The sequence below is a fragment of the Vombatus ursinus genome, unplaced genomic scaffold, assembly GCF_900497805.2.
Source record: "Vombatus ursinus unplaced genomic scaffold, bare-nosed wombat genome assembly UNPS02010219.1, whole genome shotgun sequence".
Taxonomy (NCBI): Eukaryota; Metazoa; Chordata; class Mammalia; order Diprotodontia; family Vombatidae; genus Vombatus; species Vombatus ursinus.
In genome coordinates, this window is record NW_020949997.1 from 3529199 (window position 1) to 3552247 (window position 23049).

The window sequence follows — 23049 nt, forward strand, 5'->3', positions numbered from 1 at the left end:
GAATCCTTTGCTGCTTGCCCTGGGTCCCAGACACCTGGACCTGGGATCACTTTCACTGTCACCATCCAGGGAGTACACTAGAGAGTGTCCTTTCACCTTCTGTAGTGCATCTATTTTGTGATATGAGGTAACTGTAGAAACTGTCCAGATCCTGTGGCTCAAATGGCATCCCTCTCCCCAACATAGAACAAAGAAACCAAACAACTGTTGAAAGTTTCTAGAACTGGAAGACTAAAACTTTCCTGGGTAGTTCTCCCTGGGATATAAGTAATACTAAAGTGAGCGAGGTTGTAGAAGTGTTTTTTAAATAAAAGCATGGGGTCTCAGATGTGTATATTTAGTATTGCTCCTTTGAGAGGTGGGTAGAAATTTAGTTAGGAAGGGTCTTTACAAGGTTCTCACGGGGTTGCCAAAAACACGGAAAACTTACTCATCTGTGGTGAGTCTAGAGTTCTTGTAAGAAGATCAGATAAGCAAAAGGTGGCAAGGGAGTTTTGGCTACTTCCGTTAGCAGGAAGGAGCAGAGAACTTGAGAACTTCCTCTAGGGGCTTGAAGTACAGTGTATGGTTTGGAGAGAAAAGGCCAGCAGACCAGAAAAGGAAGAGAAGGTGGCTTCCAAAAATGATGAAACAAACAGGCTTTCTTAAAGCAAGGTGAACTCCCTTAGGAATAAAAAAGCTTAGGGTCTAAACAAAATTTCTGATGGCTTTCACAACCCTGGGGGGTGGGGTTGGGCAACCCCCAAATCCATAATCCAGAGTATTAGAAGTCAAATCTAACTAAGAACTTCCCTGGAGAACTACAGTAGCTTGGATAAAAGACCAGAATTCAAACTTATGGAAAACAGAGAATCTGGGTTAAGGACGAATCTAGATACAAAGGAAGTCATTCTTTAATTCAGGTGGAAATATGATGGCTAAGAATAGGCTGGCATTGTTAATTGTTTTAGTGTTTCTTCAGTTAACATCCTCTTCCTTTTTTCAGTAAGGAGGAGAGGCAGCATGGTGCAGTAACAAGAACATTGGTTTTGGAGTCAGGTGGCCTGGCTTCGAACCCTGGCTCCATTTCATACCTGTATGATCTTGGGCAAGTCACCTCTATCTCTCTGGGCATATACACCCTTGTGTAAAATCAGAGTTGGTCTCAATGATTTCTAAGGTCCTCTTCCAGCTCCAAGTGTGTAAGAAGACTGTGGTTCGAGTCTTCCTTTTCCTCTTTTGTAGCACTCCTCCTCAGGAGCATAAGAAGACCCTTGTTACTTATCTATGCTAAATGGAAACTTTTCCTCAATTCTAGCATGTTGCCAGAGGCATAGAGAATTGGTGTTGCACTTATGAGACATTGCAAACTCCCCTTTATTTTCTGAAGGGTGCTTTCTCCTTCATTCTTTAAAACAATGCAACCTTTCTGATAAGCTATGGCAACCAGTGTATTTCTTTAGAAACTGCAGCTGTCTTAACAGTTTGAGTCTGTTCCATGAAAAGAAAGAGGAAGAACAAAGGATAGTAGAGCCCCAACATAAAGAAGCTATCAATTATCATAATCTCCTTACAATAAATCAGAGATATCGCTTGTCAGAGAGAGAGTGTCTTCTCTCTGTCCTTTTTTCTCTGACTCAACTGAAGAATAAGTATATAAAAATTCTACCCAAAATAAAAAAGCTACAATTTGTTATATTTCTTCAGTGAAAAATGAAAAGAGGAGAGAACAAAAACTCTCTCTGAAAAAAGACTCACAAAGAAGAAAAGAAAGAAAGAAAATTGGTGGTGGGATCAAATGACTTCATTCCTGAGCATAAGTCATGCTACTCAAATTTGCCTATTCAAGTAATATAAATCAAAAGGGGGAAAACTTTTCCTTTATTTCTGCTGTCCACATCTGTGAAAAGCACATATATTTTCCCCTGAAATAGAGCTCTTCAAAATCATGGATAGATGTGAACTTCATGTCTTCTGAAAGTGCTGACTCCTACTCACATTTAGCTAGCAAGACTGGCGGATGAAGAGATGATTTGCTGAGTGTGAATCTTAATGGGAATACTGGCTAAAACCTTAATGATGCTCAAGAAACTGCACCCAAAGGAAAAAGAAAAGGAGAAAATAAGCAAGTTCAGTCTCTCTAGCAATGGTCTGAAGTTCAAGACGTCTGTGTAGGAAGGAAAGGGGGAGGGGGCGGAGAAAAGAGGAAGAGAAGAAATGGCACCTTCATTCTCTAATAGAAATAGTTCACATGAAGAACAAAAGACAGAGAAGCCCTGCTTAACAGCTAGCCTCTTCTACCCCATTAAACAAGGTTTTGTTGTATATGGAGAGAAAAGATGGAATGAGGCAGGACACACACTGTACTCGTGCCTACTTCAGACATATCCTATGCTATTTCCTCTTACCAGCTATGACACAATGTCATTTAATCGGGACGCCAGGAGATCATTTTCAGACAATGCCAGCAGATGTAATTTTCTTCGATGCATGGATAGTTCATCATTTTACTATTAGATGACAAGGTGATTGCAGGGTGACTCTATAATGCAAGTTCACTGTTTGGTATTTTGAATTCTCAAAACGAAAAAAGGATTTATCAAATATAAATATCTTTAAAAAGTAACAAAAGTGCTACATATGTGATCAAGGAAAAAAATTCCATTAGTTACTGCTGCTTAAAGTAGATTAAACTTTACAAATATTACCACATCCATTATCAATATGGCTTCCAATTATTAATTAAATTGCCTGTGGTAGTATAACTTTCTCATACCATTACAAGGACAGAGTAAAGAAGAACACCAAAGCAGTCACATCCCATTATATCTCCTACAATGTAAGTGGTAAATGATCCCCTGCCTTTTTCCTACTCATATTTAAGTGAGTTGCATTTATGATACCCCATATAACTGTTGTAGTAAAGTCCTCTATCAAATATTCTTACTTTGCAGGTTGCAGGCAAGAGTTATAAAGACAAAGTTACAAGCCCGTTCACTTGTGACCTTAATCCCATCCTTGAGAGCTTCTGTTTTTTTAACTTTTTTTTTCTTTTTAGTGGCAAGGGAAGGATAATGCAACTTGGATGGCGAATCCTGGATCTTTTCCGGTCAGGCACTAGTAGCTGTGCCCATAATGTATAGTGGTTCTAAGAAGTAAACTTAGCCTCCATTAGACATTCAGCTCATTTTCCCCAATGCTCTCAGGCTGGGCTTTTAACATGGTCCCAAAGGCAGAAGGCAGTATTTTATCCACTAAGTCACACAGCTTGTGATAGGAGAGGATGTCTGTGTTGGGCATGTTAACATCAACCAAAATCTGCGAATACGTTTTCCCATTGACATTCTTAGCACAGCACCCAGAGAAGTATAATCTAGCCACAGTGTGACTATAATGAGGCACGGCTTATTGCAGCTGGAAATCCATTATTCTCACACGAAGGTGGGGATTGCAGTGTTCTTTTTACTCTTTGTGGATACTCCCAAGTGGTGTCTGTCAATCCTCTGCCACACTACCTCAGCTTGCATCCTTTCAGTCTTAGAGAAGGAAAGAAGGGTAGATAGACTAGTGTGACATGATATCTAAGGTTATCCGAGATTTTACATGTAGTCTAATATTTGAAAATCAAGGCCTATCTAAAATACCTGGAAGCACTTTCTTGGAATGCTAAGACAGAACAGAGCAGCAAGATTTTCGAGCCACAGGGGCTGGGAGAGGGAAGTTTGGTTGGTTGATTGATTGGTTGGTTATTATTTACTGGGAATTAATACTGAGAGAGTATATGCAAAGGCTGAGGGCACCATGCCATCTTCACAGAACAAGACCCTAACAGCTAACTGACATACAAGAAACTGCAAAGTTATACTGTAAGAACACATATTAAGGACCGAGGAAAGTCTGCTAAGGTGCTACGTCTAAAACTAAGTTAACTTCTTGTGTTCGACCCTCCCTCTATCAGTCAGTCAGTCATCATCCAGGGCTTCTGTCTTGATCTCACTGGCTCCTTGCCGGGCCAGGGCCAGTATGGTATGGTTGACTGCTGCCATTTCCACAGCCAATGAGATGGGGTCTTGGTGGTCACTATGGCTAGTGCTGTCGTCCTGCAGAGACGGAATGAAAAGGAGAACAATGTTAATGTCCTGATGATGTTTCAGCTCACGAAAGGGCATGCAAGAAAAGGCAAGCAGAAGATGAACATTCAAGGTCAGAAATGAAGGTGTTGGGGGAGGGAGCAGGTGTCTTGTGATAGGATGAAACTGAACTGTATATAAGTAGACACTGAATGGAGAGAGGCACAGTCGCCATCTTGCGCTTCTGACAAAGAATAAGCACCCTAATCTGTTCTGCTGGTGGAGACTGTATTCAGGCTGCTAGAAGCTTTCTTACTGGACATGAATATAAGTTGTAACAGCTGGCATGAAACTACCAATGTGTACCTATGTTTAGGCCAGTGGTATTATGTATCCTAAGAGCTGTCAGATGTGACTTATAAGAGTCTACATGGGAACGTCAGATACTGTTTGAGAACTCCTATACAGGGTTATACAGCATTTCCTACTAACTAAACAAGATTGAAGCCTGTAGTGTTACAGGCTAAATATCTACTAGCCCGTTGGTGAACATATGTTTTCATACACAGATAAAGGGAAAGCTTTATCACTGACTGTAATAGAACCAAAGTCTGGAATGAGTGCACATGGAACTTTCCTGGCCCCAGCCAGCTGTCTAATAAGAGTGTCCGCTACCTCACTTCGAGTGGTCACCACTTCTCTTGGTTGAGCTCAACATGCACAGAAATAAAGCTCTGAATGGAAATGGGCATTATGGGGCTTACTGCTACAGATACTGAGCGAACATTTCACCTTGCATCATATCCTGGGGAAATTCATGCCAAAAGCTTTGAATAGATGGTCAGTTCCTCAGGAAATGATGTATGGGAAGTGTCTCAAGGATACTTGTAAAGAAGACAGCCATTGCCACGTGTGGGTCTGGAAAGAATGGCAGATGGGAGACACCAAATACAGAAAGGGTTTTAGGTTTGCCTTCGTCTCCTTGAAGTTTAAAACAAAAACAAAAACAAAAACAAAAACAGAATAGTGTACTCAGTGCTTGATATGGGATTCTATCTAGGGTTACAGAGATGTTTCTGAGTCTGCAACTGTTTACTCCCATTACGGATCAACATTTGCTATGCATAAAAAAACATTGCATGAGATAAATTTCTTATGTATCATTTGTACTGCAAAATGGTCGTGCTCAAGCTGGGAGGTAGAAGCCATGAAATAAATCAATGTAAACTGATGTAGGGAAAACAGTTTCAAGCACAGACTAGAACATGGACTGGGAGTCTTTCTTCCCTAGCCTTTTTGTTAACTATAGTCAAGAACAGGGGTGGCTAGGTGGAGCAGTGGATAGAGCACCAGCCCTGGAGTCAGGAGGACCTGAGCTCAAATCTGGCCTCAGACACTTGACACTTCCTAGCTGTGTGACCCTGGGCAAGTCACTTAACCCCGACTGCCTCACCAAAAACAAAAAACAAAAACAAAACAAAACAAAAAAAACTATAGTCAAGAACTCTGTAGGTATTAATTATCGCTCCTAGTAATATGGGACCAATTCATAAAACTGGAGAGAAGCTATTCTGTGAAAATCTGGTATGGTACACTGCATATATAACTACGTGGATATAAAGCTGAAACTCTATTCAGATTTCCATGAAATTTAGCAACATATGTCAGAGGATTCCCCACATTTATAGCTAATGGATTTATCCCATCCAGTGGCTACTATTAATACATTTCCTCCAACCAATGAAGAAAAAAATAAAGGTGAAATGGGAAGACATGCAGGTAGAGAGCGTATGCCCAACATGCCAGAGAGAATCTGCAAGAACCACTCATTTCTGCATGAGGGTTACCACTGCAATGGTGCCACAGTGGGTGGGCCTTTGACTTGTACTCTACGTTGGTACACGTTAAGGCATGAATTACTGCTGCCCGGTTGCTCCTAATATTTTTCAAACATTGGGTGTGTGCATGTGGTGAATGGTGCAACTTGCTTGTTTGGCTCAGATCCTCCTCTCTTCTTCTACCTTCTCTGCTTCTCTGCCTCCCTCAGAACTTCGTCCCTCCTCCTCCTCCCCATTGCGTACTTGCCAAGTGTCCTGTTGTATGACAATAAATCCATGTGGGTGAATATTGATTTCTCAGAAATTAAACAGGACAACTGATTTTCACCACTTTGTTGTTCAAATTACATGAAAATCTGACTAGACACATGATGGGAACTGGGGAGGGGGAGGCGGCAGGAGAATAACCCCCCCTCCCTCCCTGTACAAAATGAGCTCACAGCTTTGAACCCATTTTGTAATCAATGACCTCTGCTCAGCTGCTCACCTGCTCTGAGTAGTCATTTCCATCTACATCATCACTGTTGGAATGGCCTCCTGGACTCTGTACATCTATCCCATGACTCTCCAGGATTGCTGCTTCTTCGAAAAAAGCAAATGGATCCCTAAATTATCTGATACGTTATTTTAATTGTTTTAAATACAGAATTACTTCTATGGCTGAGAAAACTTAAAGTTAAAGATGTTCATCTTTAACTTAAAGTCAGTTACTTTTTTAAACTGTTAAACAACAAAGGAGGTGTCTAGGTATCTAGAGGTAGCTAGATCGTTCATTCATTCATTTAAGTTAAGAATGAAAAAATAATGTTTTGCTTCTCTGAAACTCCTGCTAGTCTGCATGTTACATTCAGAAAGTTGAATGGTGCTTAATAAATGCTTGTTATTTGCAAGTGATCCTGTTACCGGTTCTATAATGCTTCTGAAGGGGGCAGTTATAGGCAAGCTATTTAATAATGGAATATATTTTCAGTGGCCCAAAAGTTTACTCCCCAAACCTGGCCACTTCAGATTCCTTAATGCTCTATTGGATTTGGCTGTGTACCATGAGACAAGTTCTTCACAGTGGCTGAGTCATTCTCCAATGGTGCTGTAAACAGTTAGCTTCAAGCATGCATCATCAACTCTATCAAAACAGTAGAAATGATATTTGGTGGCAGTAATATCTTATGGAACTGTGAAATGTTACTAACCATAAAAATAAACAATATGATGAAAAAATGTCATTGTCTGGCCATTAAGAAATAAGATGAAGGGAAACATAATATAAACATGTCCAAGGGATTAGAAGTTAGGATCGTTTTGTGGTATTCATAAAATCATAGGATTTATAGCAGGAAGGAACCTTAGAGATCATGTAATCCAGCAACTTCATTTTAATAATAAGGAAACTGAAACACAGAGTAGTAAAATAATCAGCTAGTTAAGTGGCAGAACTGGTTGTTTCCAACTGGAGTCTTACTTTGAAACCCTAACTGCTGCTGCAGCACAAAACACTACTGAGTTTTCAACTACTGACAAGGAGAGGGAAGCAGCAGCCTCTCTGATACATTACCGATATTGGCTCTTCTCTTGATCTCCTTCCTTCTGTTGGCAAACCAATTGTAGACTTTTAGGGAAGTGACTCGTTCCAGATCAGACAGCTTTTTGCCTGTGAATGCATTCAGTATAGTACAGATGACAAAGTTCTGAGTGCCTGGCTAAAACTAGGTGGTACTGGGACTCAGGTTAGGTTTTTATTCCTACATCTAGCACAGATTAGGCACATAAATGGTTTTTGAAGGAAATATGAATATTACCCAATAATATGCTTCATCCAGTTCAGGAGTACTTACATATAAGATGCACATCTCTCCAGAAAGTATGTCCACAGGGGTCAAGTACTTTTTAAATTGTATGATGCAGTGAGGGATGCTCATGTTTATCCATTATCATTAGGAAAAGAGATCTTTCACATTAAATGAATTTTTCAGATACTGAAGCAAACACTTTCAAGTCCCCAAACTTTTCATATTGCAACCATTTTGATGATAATTCCTTTAAAGGGAATTATATACTTTATATACTTCCCTAACTTCTCAAGTAGAGAGAATATAGATAATATAAACTTTTCTTGGTAACGCAGGGTCAATTATGACCCTGAAAATCCATTATTATATTATACTGTAACAGCACATTATAAGCGAATGTGCTTTTTAGTTTAGGTTAGTTTTTTTTCCTTTTCTCCATTTTCAGACGTCAAACTGTTTTGGTTTCTAAAACCCACCCATTTTCTAGCCTGTAACTTCTAATCTACCATGGGGCAAGCTTGTTAGAACTCTAGTCTAAGAAAAAAAACCCTAAGAAACTTTACTACGAAGTAAAGTAAGTAGAACTGGTGGGGATTTGGGAATACAGTTTCAGTGTTCATAGGTCTTTTTTTGCTTACTTTTGTTTTCTGGGCTATATTCCAAATGTCTGAGGTTGTCTGAAGTCTGAACTCCAGGTAAGTCGAGTATTACTATTTTTTTATTCCAATTTATCAACATTTTCAGTTTATCATTCTTCAGTCAACAAAAAAGGCTGGGCTGGCTCAACACATATCAGTCTCTTCCTACACAAGGCAGGCATGTGTTAGATTGGTATCTCACTGGAGTCTCCAGTCCAATAGTACATAAGAGCTCTAATTGGGGCAAGTAGGTAAAGTAGGGTGTTGTATGTAGCTCAAAGAGGGAAGGACAACAGTTGAATTGCACATAAATAGCCTGCTTATTTAAGTAGGAATAATGAAGGTGGTACCTACACTGTAATCTCACTAAAAAGGATCCTTCAGCTGAAAAGAGGTTATTACAAGATGGATACTATGCTAGTTTGTGTACCAAAATGGAAAAGCAATATTACTGAATTCATTAAATGTGCCTGATTTTAAATTCATACAGAACTCTGGTTCATGCAATCTTCCTAAAAAGGAATTTTACCAAATCTTTAGGAAAAACAATTATTTTCTATTTCCTATATTCCAATAAAAGCTGTTCCTACGAACCCAGCAGGAGTTTTTAGTGTTAAAAACCTGTAGGTCCAAGTGATGATCTAAATAAAGTGTCCTGAAGGAGGTAAGAGAATGGGTTGGGAATGCTACCTTGTGAGGGGTTGGGGGCTAAGATTTAGAAGAGTTAGATAACTGTAGTTGCCCTAACCGAAGGCTCATGGCCTCACCTGGTTTTTGTATGACAGCATTGCAGGCATTGGCAATTTCTTCTCTCTTTGCCTCATCAGGATATTGATTCTCATTGAAGTAACTGCAGAAACAAACAAGAAATAAGAACACAAAATTAAAAAAAAATTAAAACACCAAAATATTCTCATCAAAGTACTGAGATATCTTCCCAAGTTCTAATATTCCATTGGTTCTCCTCAGTGTGGGTACTTGTATCAGGAGAGGTTCAGCAACCTGTCCATTTATTCTTGGACTGGGATTCTTATCCATGTTCTCCCATATGAAGGAAAATATTGTAAGGAAGTTGCTTTTAATTACCCAGTCAGTATTGCCCTTCATTAGAAAAAGATGCTGATAATGAACGGCATTTGTTTCTTTGTGTGTATTGCTACACACACATAAATTATGAGTTAATATTACATGTTAATATGTAATATGTGTTTTATATTAAAGCAGCATCAAGGTGAACAGTCTGAAGTGCCAATAATAGGAGTACTTTTTGACCTTGAAAAAATTAGGATCGCCAAGCCAGTATGATCTAGACAAGGAAACTGTATGTGAATGTGCTGTGTTGTTCATTGTTTCATTTGTGTCTGATTCTTTATGACCCCATTTGGGGTTGTTTTGGCAAAGATAGTGGAGTAGTTTGCCATTTCCTTCTCCAGCTCATTTTAGAAATAAGGAAACTGAGACAGAATTAAGTGACTTCCCAAGACTCACACAGCTAATAAGTGTCTGAAGCCAGATTTGAACTCATGAAGATAAGTCTTCCTGATTCCAGGACTGGTACTCTGTCCACTTACCACCTAGCTGCCCACAGGTGAATGTACTGTTTATTAAACATCTAAAATGAGACAAAGGATTGTTTGTACATTTTTTTTTGCTAATACATAAGAATATCAGAAAACCAAGACCATTTGCCCAAAACCACAACAATAAATCATTAATTCCTGAAGATCTTTTTGGGAAACAGAACATAAATCCAAAGGAGATGGAGAGACCCAAAGAAAATGGCTCTTCTCCATTACGACTAAGGCTATGAAGCATTCCCTTTTTGAGAATGATGTTGATAATCAGCCACATATCCAGGTTATGAATGGTGTCAGAAAAAGTAGGTGCTGTTATAAATGTGCAGTCACTCAAGAACCTGAGGAAGAAACACTCTTACAATGAAGAACTATACAATAACTGTACAAATATTCTGTATAATGATGAGCTAGCTTGGTGAATTACAAAACACTGTGCATGGGAGAAGGAATTGACTGGAAGGCATCAGAGCTCCTTGGTCATGGTTCAGGGAACAAGTGAAAACCTCAACAATTTAGAATTCACTGATTATGAGTTTGTGATCAGAGAGTCAATAGAAATCTGAATACACACTACCTCTCAACCTAAGTCACACTTAAAGTGAGATACTGTCATAAAAGGGAAAACACACAGGCATACATTGAAGAATAACATAAAATATAGGCCATATTCAGGTTTCATACAAGGCAGATTTTGGGGAAAAAGTGAGGCCTAACTTCAGACCAATATAGTGTATTCTGCTATAAATTTTCAGGCTTTTATTCCATTGCACAGGGAACCAGGATAAATACTAACTTTTTTTCAAACCAAGGGATCAAGAAATTATGTATTATTTCAACATACCTTAAACTGGAGGATTCAACAATTAGTCATTATATTAAACATCCTTTATGTCTGTGGTTATTATGAAATATATTCTTGTCATGAATCATACTTTTTTTAAACTTGCTTTATCTTGTTACTTAGCAGTTCTCATTTATATCTCTTTCAATAGGACAGACTATTTAAGCAAGTAGGAAAGATTGATCTACCTCCACAGCATTTCCTGCAATCCTCCCCTCTCTCCACTCATACCACAACTACTCCAGTTCAGGGACCTTCTCACTCTAGTTTAAGAGGACTACAATAGCCTCCCAATTGCAATCTCTGCACTGAGTTCCTTCTCTTTCTAATTCATCTTCTCTATGGTGGCCAAATTTATATTCCTAAATCACAGGTTTGACCACCTCACTCTCCCACCTAAGAAGCTTCAGTGGCTCCCCACTGGCTCCAATAAGATATGTGCTTCTCTTCCGGGCATTTAAAGGCCTCCACAACTTGGACCCAGCTTTTGTTGTTTGTTAGGCTGATTACGTATTACTCCCCCTTAAACAATCTATACTCCAGTCAAACTGGTCGATTGATCGTTTCCTCTCCACGATGTACCACCTGCCACCTCTGTGTCCCATTTTTGTTTCTCAGGACCAGTAGCTCCCTTCAGAGTTCAGCTAGAGAGCCACAACCTGTGGGAGGCCTTTCCCGATTCCCCCAGTTCTTAACCACCCCACCCCCACCTGCCGTAATCACTTTGCATTTATTTTATATAGACCTCATATTAACTTCTTTGTATACTTTGTTTTTTCCCTTAAGGGCCAGGGCTGTTTCACTCACATAATTGTATCTCCTGTGACTAATGCCAGACACATAGTTGGTGCTAAATAAACATTTGTTTATAGACTAAATGAACCTAGAGAATACAGCTAGAACAAAGAAAGCAATGGAGAAAGGAAAACATTAGGCACATATACATGGATGACATCCCTTTAGTTGTCATAGAAGGCTCACATAAGGCTTTTCATCTTTGTTGTGTCACAGACCCCTCTGGCAGTCAAGAGAAGCCTATGGACCCCTTTTTTAGAATTATGTTCTTAAATGAATGAAATAAAATACAATAACAAAGGAAATCAATTATGCTGACAAACAGTTATCAACATCACAAAAAAACCCACACAACATAAAGGAAGAGCTGGGGAGGAGATATGGCAAGAAAGGCAGAATCAAGTCAGACCTTGGAAAGTCCTGAAAGCTGGACTAAAGAGCTTAGATTTTATCCTGTCGGCAATGGGGAAGTGAGATTTTTAATCACTGGAAGGGCACAAACAAGATGGTAGTTTAGGAAGATTACCCTGGCAGAACTATGTAGGTTAGATTAGAGAAGAGGGACGATGAAGAGATGTTATGAAACTACACCATCAAACACTCTACTATACAAACAGAAACTATGGTATACATTTGTGACCTACAGTATAATTTAATATGACATACCAAAGGGGTCACTTGGGGACACCATATGCTAAGTCTAATTTTGTTTCTGAATGTACTGAAAACAATTCAAGGCAGACAGAGGAAAACTAAGGCCCTGCTATCTGTTTTATATCCTCAGATCATTCTTCAGAGACTAAACTGTTTACATTTGACAATTAAAGAAACTGAGGCAAAACTTTGTTCTTTCCAAGGTTTCAGAGGGAATTGATTTCTGAAATGAAAGTCCTGGGATCAGAACACACATCTGTTCAATATAAGGAAGTTTATGACCCTAGACATTTTCTAAGACAGAGGAAAGGAGAAAAACATAAATAGAAATCTACAGGTAGCAATAAAAAAAAAAGTAATAAAATAAATCCTAGGGGCACTACACTTTTGTAGACAAAGGGCAGCTGTCAGTTGAATGATCAGTGACCGAGCACCTTAAGTAGGGAGAAACCAAATTATCTCTTTACCAGAAAATGACAGCAAAGAATTAAAATGAAAAGTGGCAAAATGATTTACACGAAATGAGAATCCCTAAGCTGGAAATGAATGGATATGTCCTTGAAGTACTTCCTTTTCAGTAACATTCAAGTCTATAAAAATTGCAGATAGCAAATTCCTCCTTTTGTGCCTAGATTAGTATACAGAGATAGCAGAGGCTGCATACTGAAGTATGAGGTGATGCCACATCAATGTATATTTCCAAAGTCTCTCTTCTCCCCATATGATGTCCTATCCTGAAATAACTGCTGGCTCCAGTTCCTAATCACTGTTTTAGTTATCAAAATTAAGCCTTCTGAAATTTCTAGACACTACCCACAGCCTTGAACGCCATTGTGTATACTGTTACAAAAGAGTAAAGTTAACAGACAACCAACAAATATATTCTCAGTCGATAATCAATTTAAGCTTTCAGAAGAATGGGCCCTTCACAAAAGCAGGTCTGACTGACACTAAAGGATGCTAATTTGGTTCCCTAACATCATTTACCACCTGTTTAAGCCTTTGATTGACTGACTGTGTGACCATTTTCAGAGGATCAATTACCTAAATTCAGAAAGGTTTATCTCCGGGTTGGCTAAAGACTGATGAAAAATTTGGGCACCATAAATATTGAGACCAGCTATTAAGTTGTTGTGGGGTTTTAACAAAATCACAGGTCCTTGAAATAGTGAAACTATGGGCTGTGCAAGATTAGAAAGGGTGAAGAAAATGTCTGGCATAAGTCTAAAGGGGAGCAAGCCAGGTAGCACACAAAAGAAGGATGAGCACTGTTAGGCAGCATCACAAGACAACAATATTTAGGAACCTAGTACACTGCACTAAACGCTTGTGAAATACAGTAAGACACTAATATAGATAACTATAACGTATAAGATTATGGAAAAAATTCATTAGTGCTTTGATAGGATCAAAGGAAAAGATAGTTACTAACCAAGGACAGGGGGTCAAGGAAGGCTTCCTAGGTAAGGTCACATATTTACTGATATTTAAAAGATAGGGAGGAATACAGACAGATAGAATGAAGAAATTTCAGACATAGAAAATTATGTCTGAGTAACAGCACAGAAGAGGAAAAGTTCACGGCATGTCTAAGGAACAAAGTCAAGTCTGGCTGGAACGTAGTGTAAGGAGACACACAATGTGAGACAAATCTAGGGTAGTAGGATAATGTGTATGGAATACACTTTGAGAGCTGTAAAGTGCTATACAAACATGAGATATTATTAATATCATTAAATGTTGGGTTTGAAGATGAAGTTATCTTAAGGAGCTCAGAAATGGCTGCCTCAATTATTTTAGTAAAACAGAAAATGGTGGAGAACTTTGTACGACAGGTGTGGAGTCTAAACTTTACTTTGGAAGAATATGGAACCATTATTGATTTTTGAGGTATTGAGAATGGTATAAAAGAAAAATTATTCTGAGGTGAAGTTTAAAAAAAAGAAACACAACAACGTTTCCCCCCTCAAACAGAGATTTGGCTTCTCTCCCTCCATTTTCTACTGAGGAAGCATGCATATGTATGTATGTGCATGTGCACATGCGCGCACGCACACACACACACACAAACAAGCAAAAAAAAACCAACCCCCCCCCAAAAAAAACTCCTGCACTAGCCATGTCCAAAATCCAAGATGCACTCTGAGTTCTTCACCATTCTATCAGGAGATGGGCAGGGCAGCCTGTTTCATCATAAGTCAAAGTGAAATTTGATAGCATGAATTTTTAGTGGGTCAGGTGTGCTGTAATTTAAAGAATGTTGCATTTGGAGATACAGGACAGGGTACAAGTCCCCATTCTGCCACTGTGCAGCCTTGGACAAGTCACTTAGCTTGTCTAAGCCTCAGTTTCTTCATCTGTATAATGAAGGAATTAGACTTGAGAATTTCTAAGGTTCCTTGTATGGCTCTAAGCCTCTGGTCCTATGATCCCATTTAATGTCAGTTGTCACTGTTAGTTCATTTGTATCATCTTTTTTTTTATGGGGTTCACACAGAAACTGTTTAAGGACAAGTCTCTAGCTTGTCATTATTCTTTTATATTTAATGTTTTGCAGACCTGAGCATGGATGGATGAAACGTGAACCTCTCATTCATGAACTCGAATGAATGTACCTTTAGAACAGCTCCAGCAGCAGACTGGGTGATATGTACCTTCTTATGTTCCCGCATAGTTTTAATTTCTTCTACTTGGTCTCTTCACTTTTGAAACCTTTTATTCTGCATTATTTAGAAATTAGAAAGTTGCCCAGAGTACTGAGAAGTTAGGTAACTTGCCAAGGGTCACACAATTGGTATGAGTCAAAGGTTAGATTTGAATCCAGGTCCTCCTAGCTCCCAGGGCTGGCTCTCTACTTAACATACCACAACCTATTCTTATTATTTGACAAGTATAAAGTGACATTTATTAAAAACATTATTCTTATATTTTTTGAGTGCTTGTGGGAGACAATTTTGCCTGTAATGATGTATAATTCGCTGAATTCTTGAGGTCATTTGAGGTTTGTATTTGTAGAACAGGGGTTTGTCATCTGTAAGTTTATAAAGGAGAGCAACCTTCTGATATATAACTTGAACCACCTAATCATGCTTTTTATATATCTGGTAGATGCTAAATTTTTGCAAGCTACAGCAATATGTTGCACAGTTTCCACCACTTTATTGCATAATCTGTATTGTCAATAAGTCTGTGCTCCTTAAGTATAACTTTTCTGTCATGTCCAGTGACAATGACCTGATCCTATGAATAGCTATCATAAACACTCCCATTTCTATAAACAGATATCCCTGCCTCGGTCATTTGGTCAATGCTTCTTTGCTGACACACTGTTGTTCAAATTCATGTGGATGTTGCCCATGGAGCACCTGACTTTGTTGTGGATCTTAGTCACTTCATAGACTCCACTGAGAAAGATGACTTTTCAGTTAAATTAAACAAATCCAAGAGCAAATACTTGTCAGTCTTTATGATTGCTTTGTGAAGCAAGGTCTGTTTATTCCAAAGGCATTTCTGTAAACTTATAACCTGTACATCACGTACCCTGAAAACATCTAGCAATCCTCTTTTTCCTTTTTTATTAGAAAGTATGGTGGTATGTTAATTATTTGAGAAAAGCAATAATTTTAAGGTTTCATTTTATGATAATAATAATCATTCACGAATGCTTCTCTTAACACTAAGCTGACCTTGACTAGATGAAACCAGATTGTTAGTTTACTCACCTTTAGTTTAGCTAGTTCTTTTTCAGATGAGTGCAGGATTTCATGCTATAAATAAATGTTTCATTGCTTTGTGTTTTTAATTTAAGAATGGATATTGCTCCAAGCAAACATACAAAAGTCATAGCTCTTAAAGACCACACTTTAATGACTGTCAAGAAATATGACAGAACCTGTTGCTACGGAGAAGTCAAGTGTTTCAAGGATCATTCAAGCCCACAATGAACAGAATTTGTCACACTGAAGGTGTAGAAAACAAACAAAGTCAAGAACTGTCAAACTATTGCCACAAAACTGCCTAATTAATCCTCAGAAAGCTAGCAAAGACTTCCAGAAATGCCTGACAGGGTTGTTACTGATTCTTCTACAATTCCTCTACAATAGGCTTCTTGAATAATATGAAGGACAGGCAAAAAGGGCTGCTAACTGTTGCTATGAAGAACAAACGCTAGCCATTGGTAGGACGATACAAAGTCCAGAATACTGAAAAATGGAAAAAGGTTATTTTTACTGCTAAAGCTCTTTTTTTTTCCCCATTTCATACTTTTTTTGGGGGGGGGGGTTGGCAATAGGGTTAAGTGACTTGCCCAGGGTCACACAGCTAGTAAGTATTATGTGTCTGAGGTTGGATTTGAACTCAGGTCCTCCTGAATCCAGGGCTGGTGCTCTATTTATTGCGCCACCTAGCTGCCCCTCCTATTTCATACTATACCAAAAACCATTGTCAGGAAAACATGTTAAGATATGGGTTTCTTCATTAGTATGTAAAACATATATCCAGAAAAACGCTTTGAAGAATTTTTGCTTTCAGCAGGCCTGAAAATCTTGTTCCCATTGAAGAAATGATGAACTCTGATTAAGTATATTGCTATATTGAGAAGAATATTTCACATAAATTCTCAAATAGAGTTAGAATACTACAATAAGACCCTGAACCATGCCAAACATCACATTCAAAAAATTTATCCAAGAGATATAAATAAAAATGCATCAATAGCCTGGGAGCTCACATGATTTTTAAGGCTCACTGAAACCCTATAGACTACAATAAAGGCTATACTTGGAAAAAAGGACTTGTTCAACAAAAGTATGCTTATCATGCAGTCATAAAAGTATGGTTTCTTGATTGAATTAAAGAATATGTGTCAAAAGCTTGTGAACTCAATAACAAATTGTCTACAACAAGTGTTGCAAAAATACAAGTTTCATATTAAAAGGTTTTAAAAGGTATGAAAAGTTGCAAGGTTTATTATATGTTAACAAATCTATTTTACTTTGTTCCAAGTAATTCACACCCCACTGTACTAATCTTTCCATAGCTGCCTTAGGTGATGAGCCCTATGTTTCATATGTATAAGTTTTTGTTTGAATACTTTGATCCACTGTCACCTATTTTACTTTGGCAAAAATATGTTATTAACAAAGTATTAATTTTTCTAAATGTGTTCTTCCTATAAAGGTTTGATTTCAGGATGAATCACTATCATCATCATCATCATCATTTTAGCGGCAGAGCCAGGATAAGAACGCAAGTCTTCTCACTCTTAGCCTGTTACACCTCTTCTTTATTTATGGCATGCTTCCTAATGGGAAGGCTGATTGGTGGGTATAGACTTAGTACAAAGAGACTTTAATGGTATTAAGGGGTATGGTCATTAAGTAACTTTAGCCTGACGGGTCCTCCTCTACTACAACTTACTAAGGAGACAGTAATACTCATGGAGGTCCTTTTGTTACCTGGCAGTACTATAGAAACACTGACAGATACTTACTTTTCAATTCTTTTTTTTTTTTTTTTAAGATTCCAGGACAATTAATTCATTATTTTATCATTAATATTGAACCTTATGATCTTTTTTTCATTTTTACATTACTTCCACTACTGCTGTTCAGTTGTTTTCAGTCACGTCCTGACTCTGTGTGAGCCCATTTGGGGTTTTCTTGGCAAAGATTACTTTATAGATGAGGAAATTTAGGAAAACAGGGTTAAATGATTTGCCCAGGGTCACACAGTTAGTAAGTGTGTGAGGCTAGATTTGAACTCAGAAAGATGAGTCTTCCTGACTCTAGGTCTGGTACTCTGACCACTGTGCCACCTAGCTTTCCATACATACTTCATAGCAATTTATAATTTCCAAATTTATTGACTATTTTATAGCGATTGCATTTTAGGTTAACTGCTTCCTAATAATATGTGTTACTTTCTTAAGGTATTTCAAAATCAAACCACAAGATGAGTTACTAATGCAATACTTTCCAATAAATAGTTATTCCCAACCACAGTCACGGATTTTTGTTGAGAATCTAAAGAAAGTATGTCACTTCTTATTATTGGTTGTACTTTCTCTACCTGGAATTTGCCTACATTTTAAGATTTTATGCTGAGGCCTGTAGCCCTTTGCCCACTGACTACTTACTTCTCAGATTGTCAAATTGTCTAATTAACTTCTTCAAGGTCAGTTGCTTTGGTTTGTTCCTAGTTTCCAAGATTTAGAATCGAAAGGAATCTCAGTAGTTGAGTTTCATCATTTCATTTTACAGATGAGGAAACTGAGGCTCAGAGAAGTAAATACTTGCCTAGGGTTACCCAGGTAATAACTACCTAAGGTGGGATTTCAATCCAAGTCAGGTGCTCTGTCTACTATATCATGCTGACTCCCATGGCCTTGCAGAGGTCTCAAGTGTTCTTCCAATCTTGATGTCTTTCAATTTTATTCTAATATTCTAACCTCTGGATTTCTAAGTTCTAAGTTTGCTTATCTATTTTTCAAAGAATTATTGCTTTAGAGAGATTCTCTATTGCTTGTTCAAAGTCACCTTTTCTCTTTTAAAAAAATACTTGAGCTCTAATTTCCACCTTAATTTCTTTCTTTATTTCTTTTACGTATCTTCTATGTGCTAGATATATCAACCCTCACCCTGCCTGCCCCACTTTGATCACCCCCCTCTCCTTGGATCCTGGCAGATCCAGCAAAGGAATTGGAGGTCAAGAACCCTGAGAAGTGCAGTGGCTCTTTTCCAGCCCCTTTGCCCAATCACTGACCCTGCTTCCAGCCTGGCCAGACAATTATCAGCCTTGTGGAGAAGAGGCCCACTATTCCTGTAACACTGCTGAACAGCAGGCTGGGTAAGGACAAGCGCCCGGGGACAGCAGCACCATTTACACCTCTTACTCCTCCACCACAACTGGTCTTGCTTTAAGCCTCACATCAATAGATATTTTCCAGGACAGCAAACAGTCGACTATCTCTGCAAGGACTACAACCTCGAGATGTCAAAGCACTCATGGTTACTGAAAACCCCGAAGTCAAAGTTCTCACCACCAAGTTCTTGGCAATTTCCAATGGTTCAACATGAGAAACGGATAAAATTTTATCAACAGAAGATGCATTTCCATCTGCTTTGCTGCTGTACCCTAAGGACCACTAGACCTTTCCATCTGGCTTGTAGTTGAAACCTTCTTTATGTACTTTCTCCCTCATTAGAATGTGTGTGTTTTAAGACCAGGGACTGTCTTGCATTTCCATTTGTGCCCGTGGTGCTTAGCACAGTGTTTTGAACATAGTCAAAACTTAATAAAGATATTCATTCATTCATTCTAAACCACTCATCATTGCTGGGGGTAGGAAGAATCTCCTACTATTTTCACTCTTGGGGGTTTTAGCACTGTTTTCTTTTGCACCATATTTATTCATTATATTAAGGACTCTTTAAGGATGTTTGTGGATTTTATTTCTTTTCTCTGATATTTTCCTTGGGATTTTTACCCCCTCTTTATTTTTTGTTGTTATTACCTTATTTGACACATTTGTTGCTACTCTGAAGTGATTAAGAGGAGCACAGCTCAGCCATGTTTCCAGGAGTTCTATTATGTTATAGACTATGGAATTAACGGATCAACAAATATGTACTGAAGACCTACGAGATATATGACATTGTGGGAGGTACAAAGAACTTGCCTTAACAGTACTAAGTGGTACATGAGCCTATATGAGTGGCATAAACAATAAACCAGAGTAAGAGAGACCAACATGATCTGGAGTGGCAAGCAAAGGCTTTCTTGAAGAGGGACTGTTGGTTTACTGACTATAACTCTGAAAGAAAAATAGTTCTCAGGCATGTGAAAAGGATAGGAAATGGCACTCTAATGAAAAGAAGGACACAGATGGAGCCAGAAAGTTTAGGGCTAAAAGATTTGGGTGTTATCCAATGGTAAGCCACTGAAGAGTTTTGAATGAGGGTGATTAAAGTAGCATTTTTGGAATGTTCATCTAGTAGAGTATTTAGAATAGTTTAGAGAAAGGTAGAGGAATCAGAAATTATTTCAGCAGTCTAGGTATGAAATGACAAGCACTTGAAATAGATGGTAGTAGTGGGAATGGCAAAGAAAGGGTATATGTGACATACAATGGGAATAAAGAACTAATAAAACTTGAATATGGGGGTGAGAGAGAATTAGGTATCTAAAATAGAACTGAGCTTTCAAGCTTGGATGGCTGGAGGAATTGATAGGTATATGGGACTTGGCAAGGGAGTCTTTTTAGAGAAAGCAATGTTTCGTTGTAGGTATGTTAATTTTAGATGAAAACCTAAAACACAGTAACTAAATTTACTATAATACCTGCTAATAAATAGGAAATCCTGGAATTTCCACAGAATTAGACAAACCAAATTCTCTACTGGCTCAGAATTAGTTGTTTTTAAAGTATAAACAAGAAGCAGTTGGTGGTGCAACAGAGCAACGGGGCTACAATTAAGACCTGAGTTCAAATTCAGACTCAGACATTTGCAAGCTATGTGACCCTGGGAAAGACCCATAACCTGAGGAATAATAATAGCATTTACTTCTCAGGGATGTTAGGAGGATCAAATGAGATATTTGTAAAGCACTTAGTACAGTCCCTACAACACAACAGGTACTGTATATAAATGCCATTATTATTATTAACACAGAAATAACAAATCTTATCCAGACTGTACGTGTGGCTGAGTAGTTTACATGTTTCTTCTTACTTGCCAGATGTTATTTTCTTTTTTTGCAAAACACTAACCTTTTATGAACTAAGCTTCATAATCTTAAAATTCTCTGATATTAAATGACACACTATGATCTGATTTACTTGAACTATTTATTAGTGGTTGAGAAACAACATTCTTCTTATTCTCAGAAAATAAATGCTTTTTGCTTAACAGCAGGCTAATAATCAGGAGGTGAGCATTTTAATAATAACTTTTCAAACTAACCAGACTTAAGACTTGTAAAAAGTTGCTTATTTTTTTTTAGTTCTGACTACTTGTAAAATCACTTAACTTCTGTATTGTGAGATGACTATAACTGAGGAAATCAGTTTAAAGATTCTTTTAGTTAGTTATAGTTTTATTTACAAACAGCTAAGATAATCTAGAAAAATAAATTAATATTTTTAAGGGAAACCATTAGCTCACAGATTTGGGGCTAGAAGGAGCCTTAGAAACCACTGAATCCAGTTAACAGATGCAGAACCTAAGTTGCCCAGGATCATATAACTAGTGTCTGAACAAAATTCAGTCTTTCTGACTTGAAACCCTGTGCTCTACCCACTGTATAACCCACTTGGCTCTAATGTCATGGCTGGTCTTTAAATTTCTCCTGAAGGGTTCTCTAAACCTTGGTCAAGCCTTTTTAGCTACAAGTATTTTTTCTTACCAAGAGATCTGATCTACCAATTCACAAATTAAAATTACAGGAAGTAAAAGTCCTTAATCCTTCTTCACTCTGACACCCATACCCTATGCTCCTCAGTTAAAAGAGATCCACTTTCTGTGGCCTGCACTGATTTATCTGAAACCTGATCATTTACAAAGAAGGAATAAATTATCTTTAAAATAAAATGCTTTATGATCATTTTGCACTTTTCTATCTTTAAAATCCTTTTGATTTAACTTCTTTACAAAACTTAAATCCTTACAATAACAGAGCTTGTCCCATTCAAACTGTTCCTTAAAGCATTCTACATGTGTATTATAAAGCGTTACACAATTCAATTAGCTTACAAAGATGGGTGACGCTTTTGTCCCATTTAAAAAGTTATACTACCTCACATCCATCACAAAATTGCTTAAAATCTTTAAAATGTATTTTTAATTTGTTAAAATTTCATCAGTCCTATGTTGGTCAGTGCAGTTAATATTATCTGCTACTAATTACTTTGCTGCAGAATTCTTTTTGTGGCATACAGTAGATTAAAAATAAAGTTAATTACAATCAGGATAACTGACAACGATCTAGAATTGCAAAGCACTTATCATGTATTATCTCATTTGACTCTCACAACAACCCTGTGATAGAAATAATCAAACATTATTCCTGCCACTTTATAGATGAAGAAATTGAGGCTTTGACAGGTGAAATGACATGTCCATGGCTAAAAAGCTATTAAATGTCTGAGATGGGAATTCGAACCCAAGGCTCTCCTGACTCCAAACACAGTACTCTTTCTACATGTGGAAGGAATAAAAAAAAATTCTATTCTCTGCATTTGGGGCACAAGCCTGCCAGAGACAATTTATTAATTAAACTATACTAATTCTAAGCATTTTTGTTTAGAGGGAGCAAAGTCTCAACAGGCAGAGTGCTATCTATGTCTTTTGAAGATCTAACACAAGTCATTTTAAAGTTACAATTTGTAATATTTTTAAACAGACAAAAGTCCACAGTGAGGCAAATACAATCCCAGAGCTTAGGTGAGTTCATTTAATATGTTTGTTTCACAGAATGATAGTTAAGATGTCAACACATCCTAAACCATTCAATCCCTTCAATGGTGGTGAAAGGTGATGACTTTAATTAATTTAAGGTGTTTCAGGTGGTCTAAATCTTATCACTTTTAATCCATCTTTTAAGACCTGTGAGTTTGTTCCTGAACTTTAACCCAGTTTCTCAATATTCTTTTAACAAGGGGGAAAACAGTTTTAGTATAGGACCGTTTTCCTACAAATTTGATTAGGTATTGATATAGTTTTCTTCATTCAAGTAAGTCTGAAAAGAAAAAGACTTTAGGTTGGAGAAATATTTATCTCACTACTTTCATTTAGAGAAAAAAGGGAAGCTTTAATGTTTCCACAAACTATGGCAGAATATTATAAAACTGATTTGTTTCCTTAGTTCATCC

At 37.8% G+C, this 23049-nt stretch overlaps 1 protein-coding gene across 7 annotated transcripts in view; it reads right to left on the reverse strand.

Moving 5' to 3' along the window:
* Positions 1-1720: 1720 nt before the first annotated feature.
* HMBOX1 (homeobox containing 1) overlaps positions 1721-23049 on the reverse strand; it is a 224998-nt gene continuing 203669 nt past the window's right edge. For 5 of the 7 annotated variants that reach the window (XM_027853924.1, XM_027853916.1, XM_027853918.1 and 2 more), the window contains exons 7-10: positions 9080-9162; positions 7440-7535; positions 6375-6469; positions 1721-4079 (exon numbers count right to left, since the gene is read on the reverse strand). In XM_027853924.1, the coding sequence (XP_027709725.1) occupies positions 3942-4079; positions 6375-6469; positions 7440-7535; positions 9080-9162 (412 nt within the window). In that variant the 3' untranslated portion in view covers positions 1721-3941. The remainder of the gene's footprint in view (positions 4080-6374; positions 6470-7439; positions 7536-9079; positions 9163-23049) is intronic. The other 2 variants (XM_027853923.1, XM_027853922.1) reach the window with 2 other exon arrangements.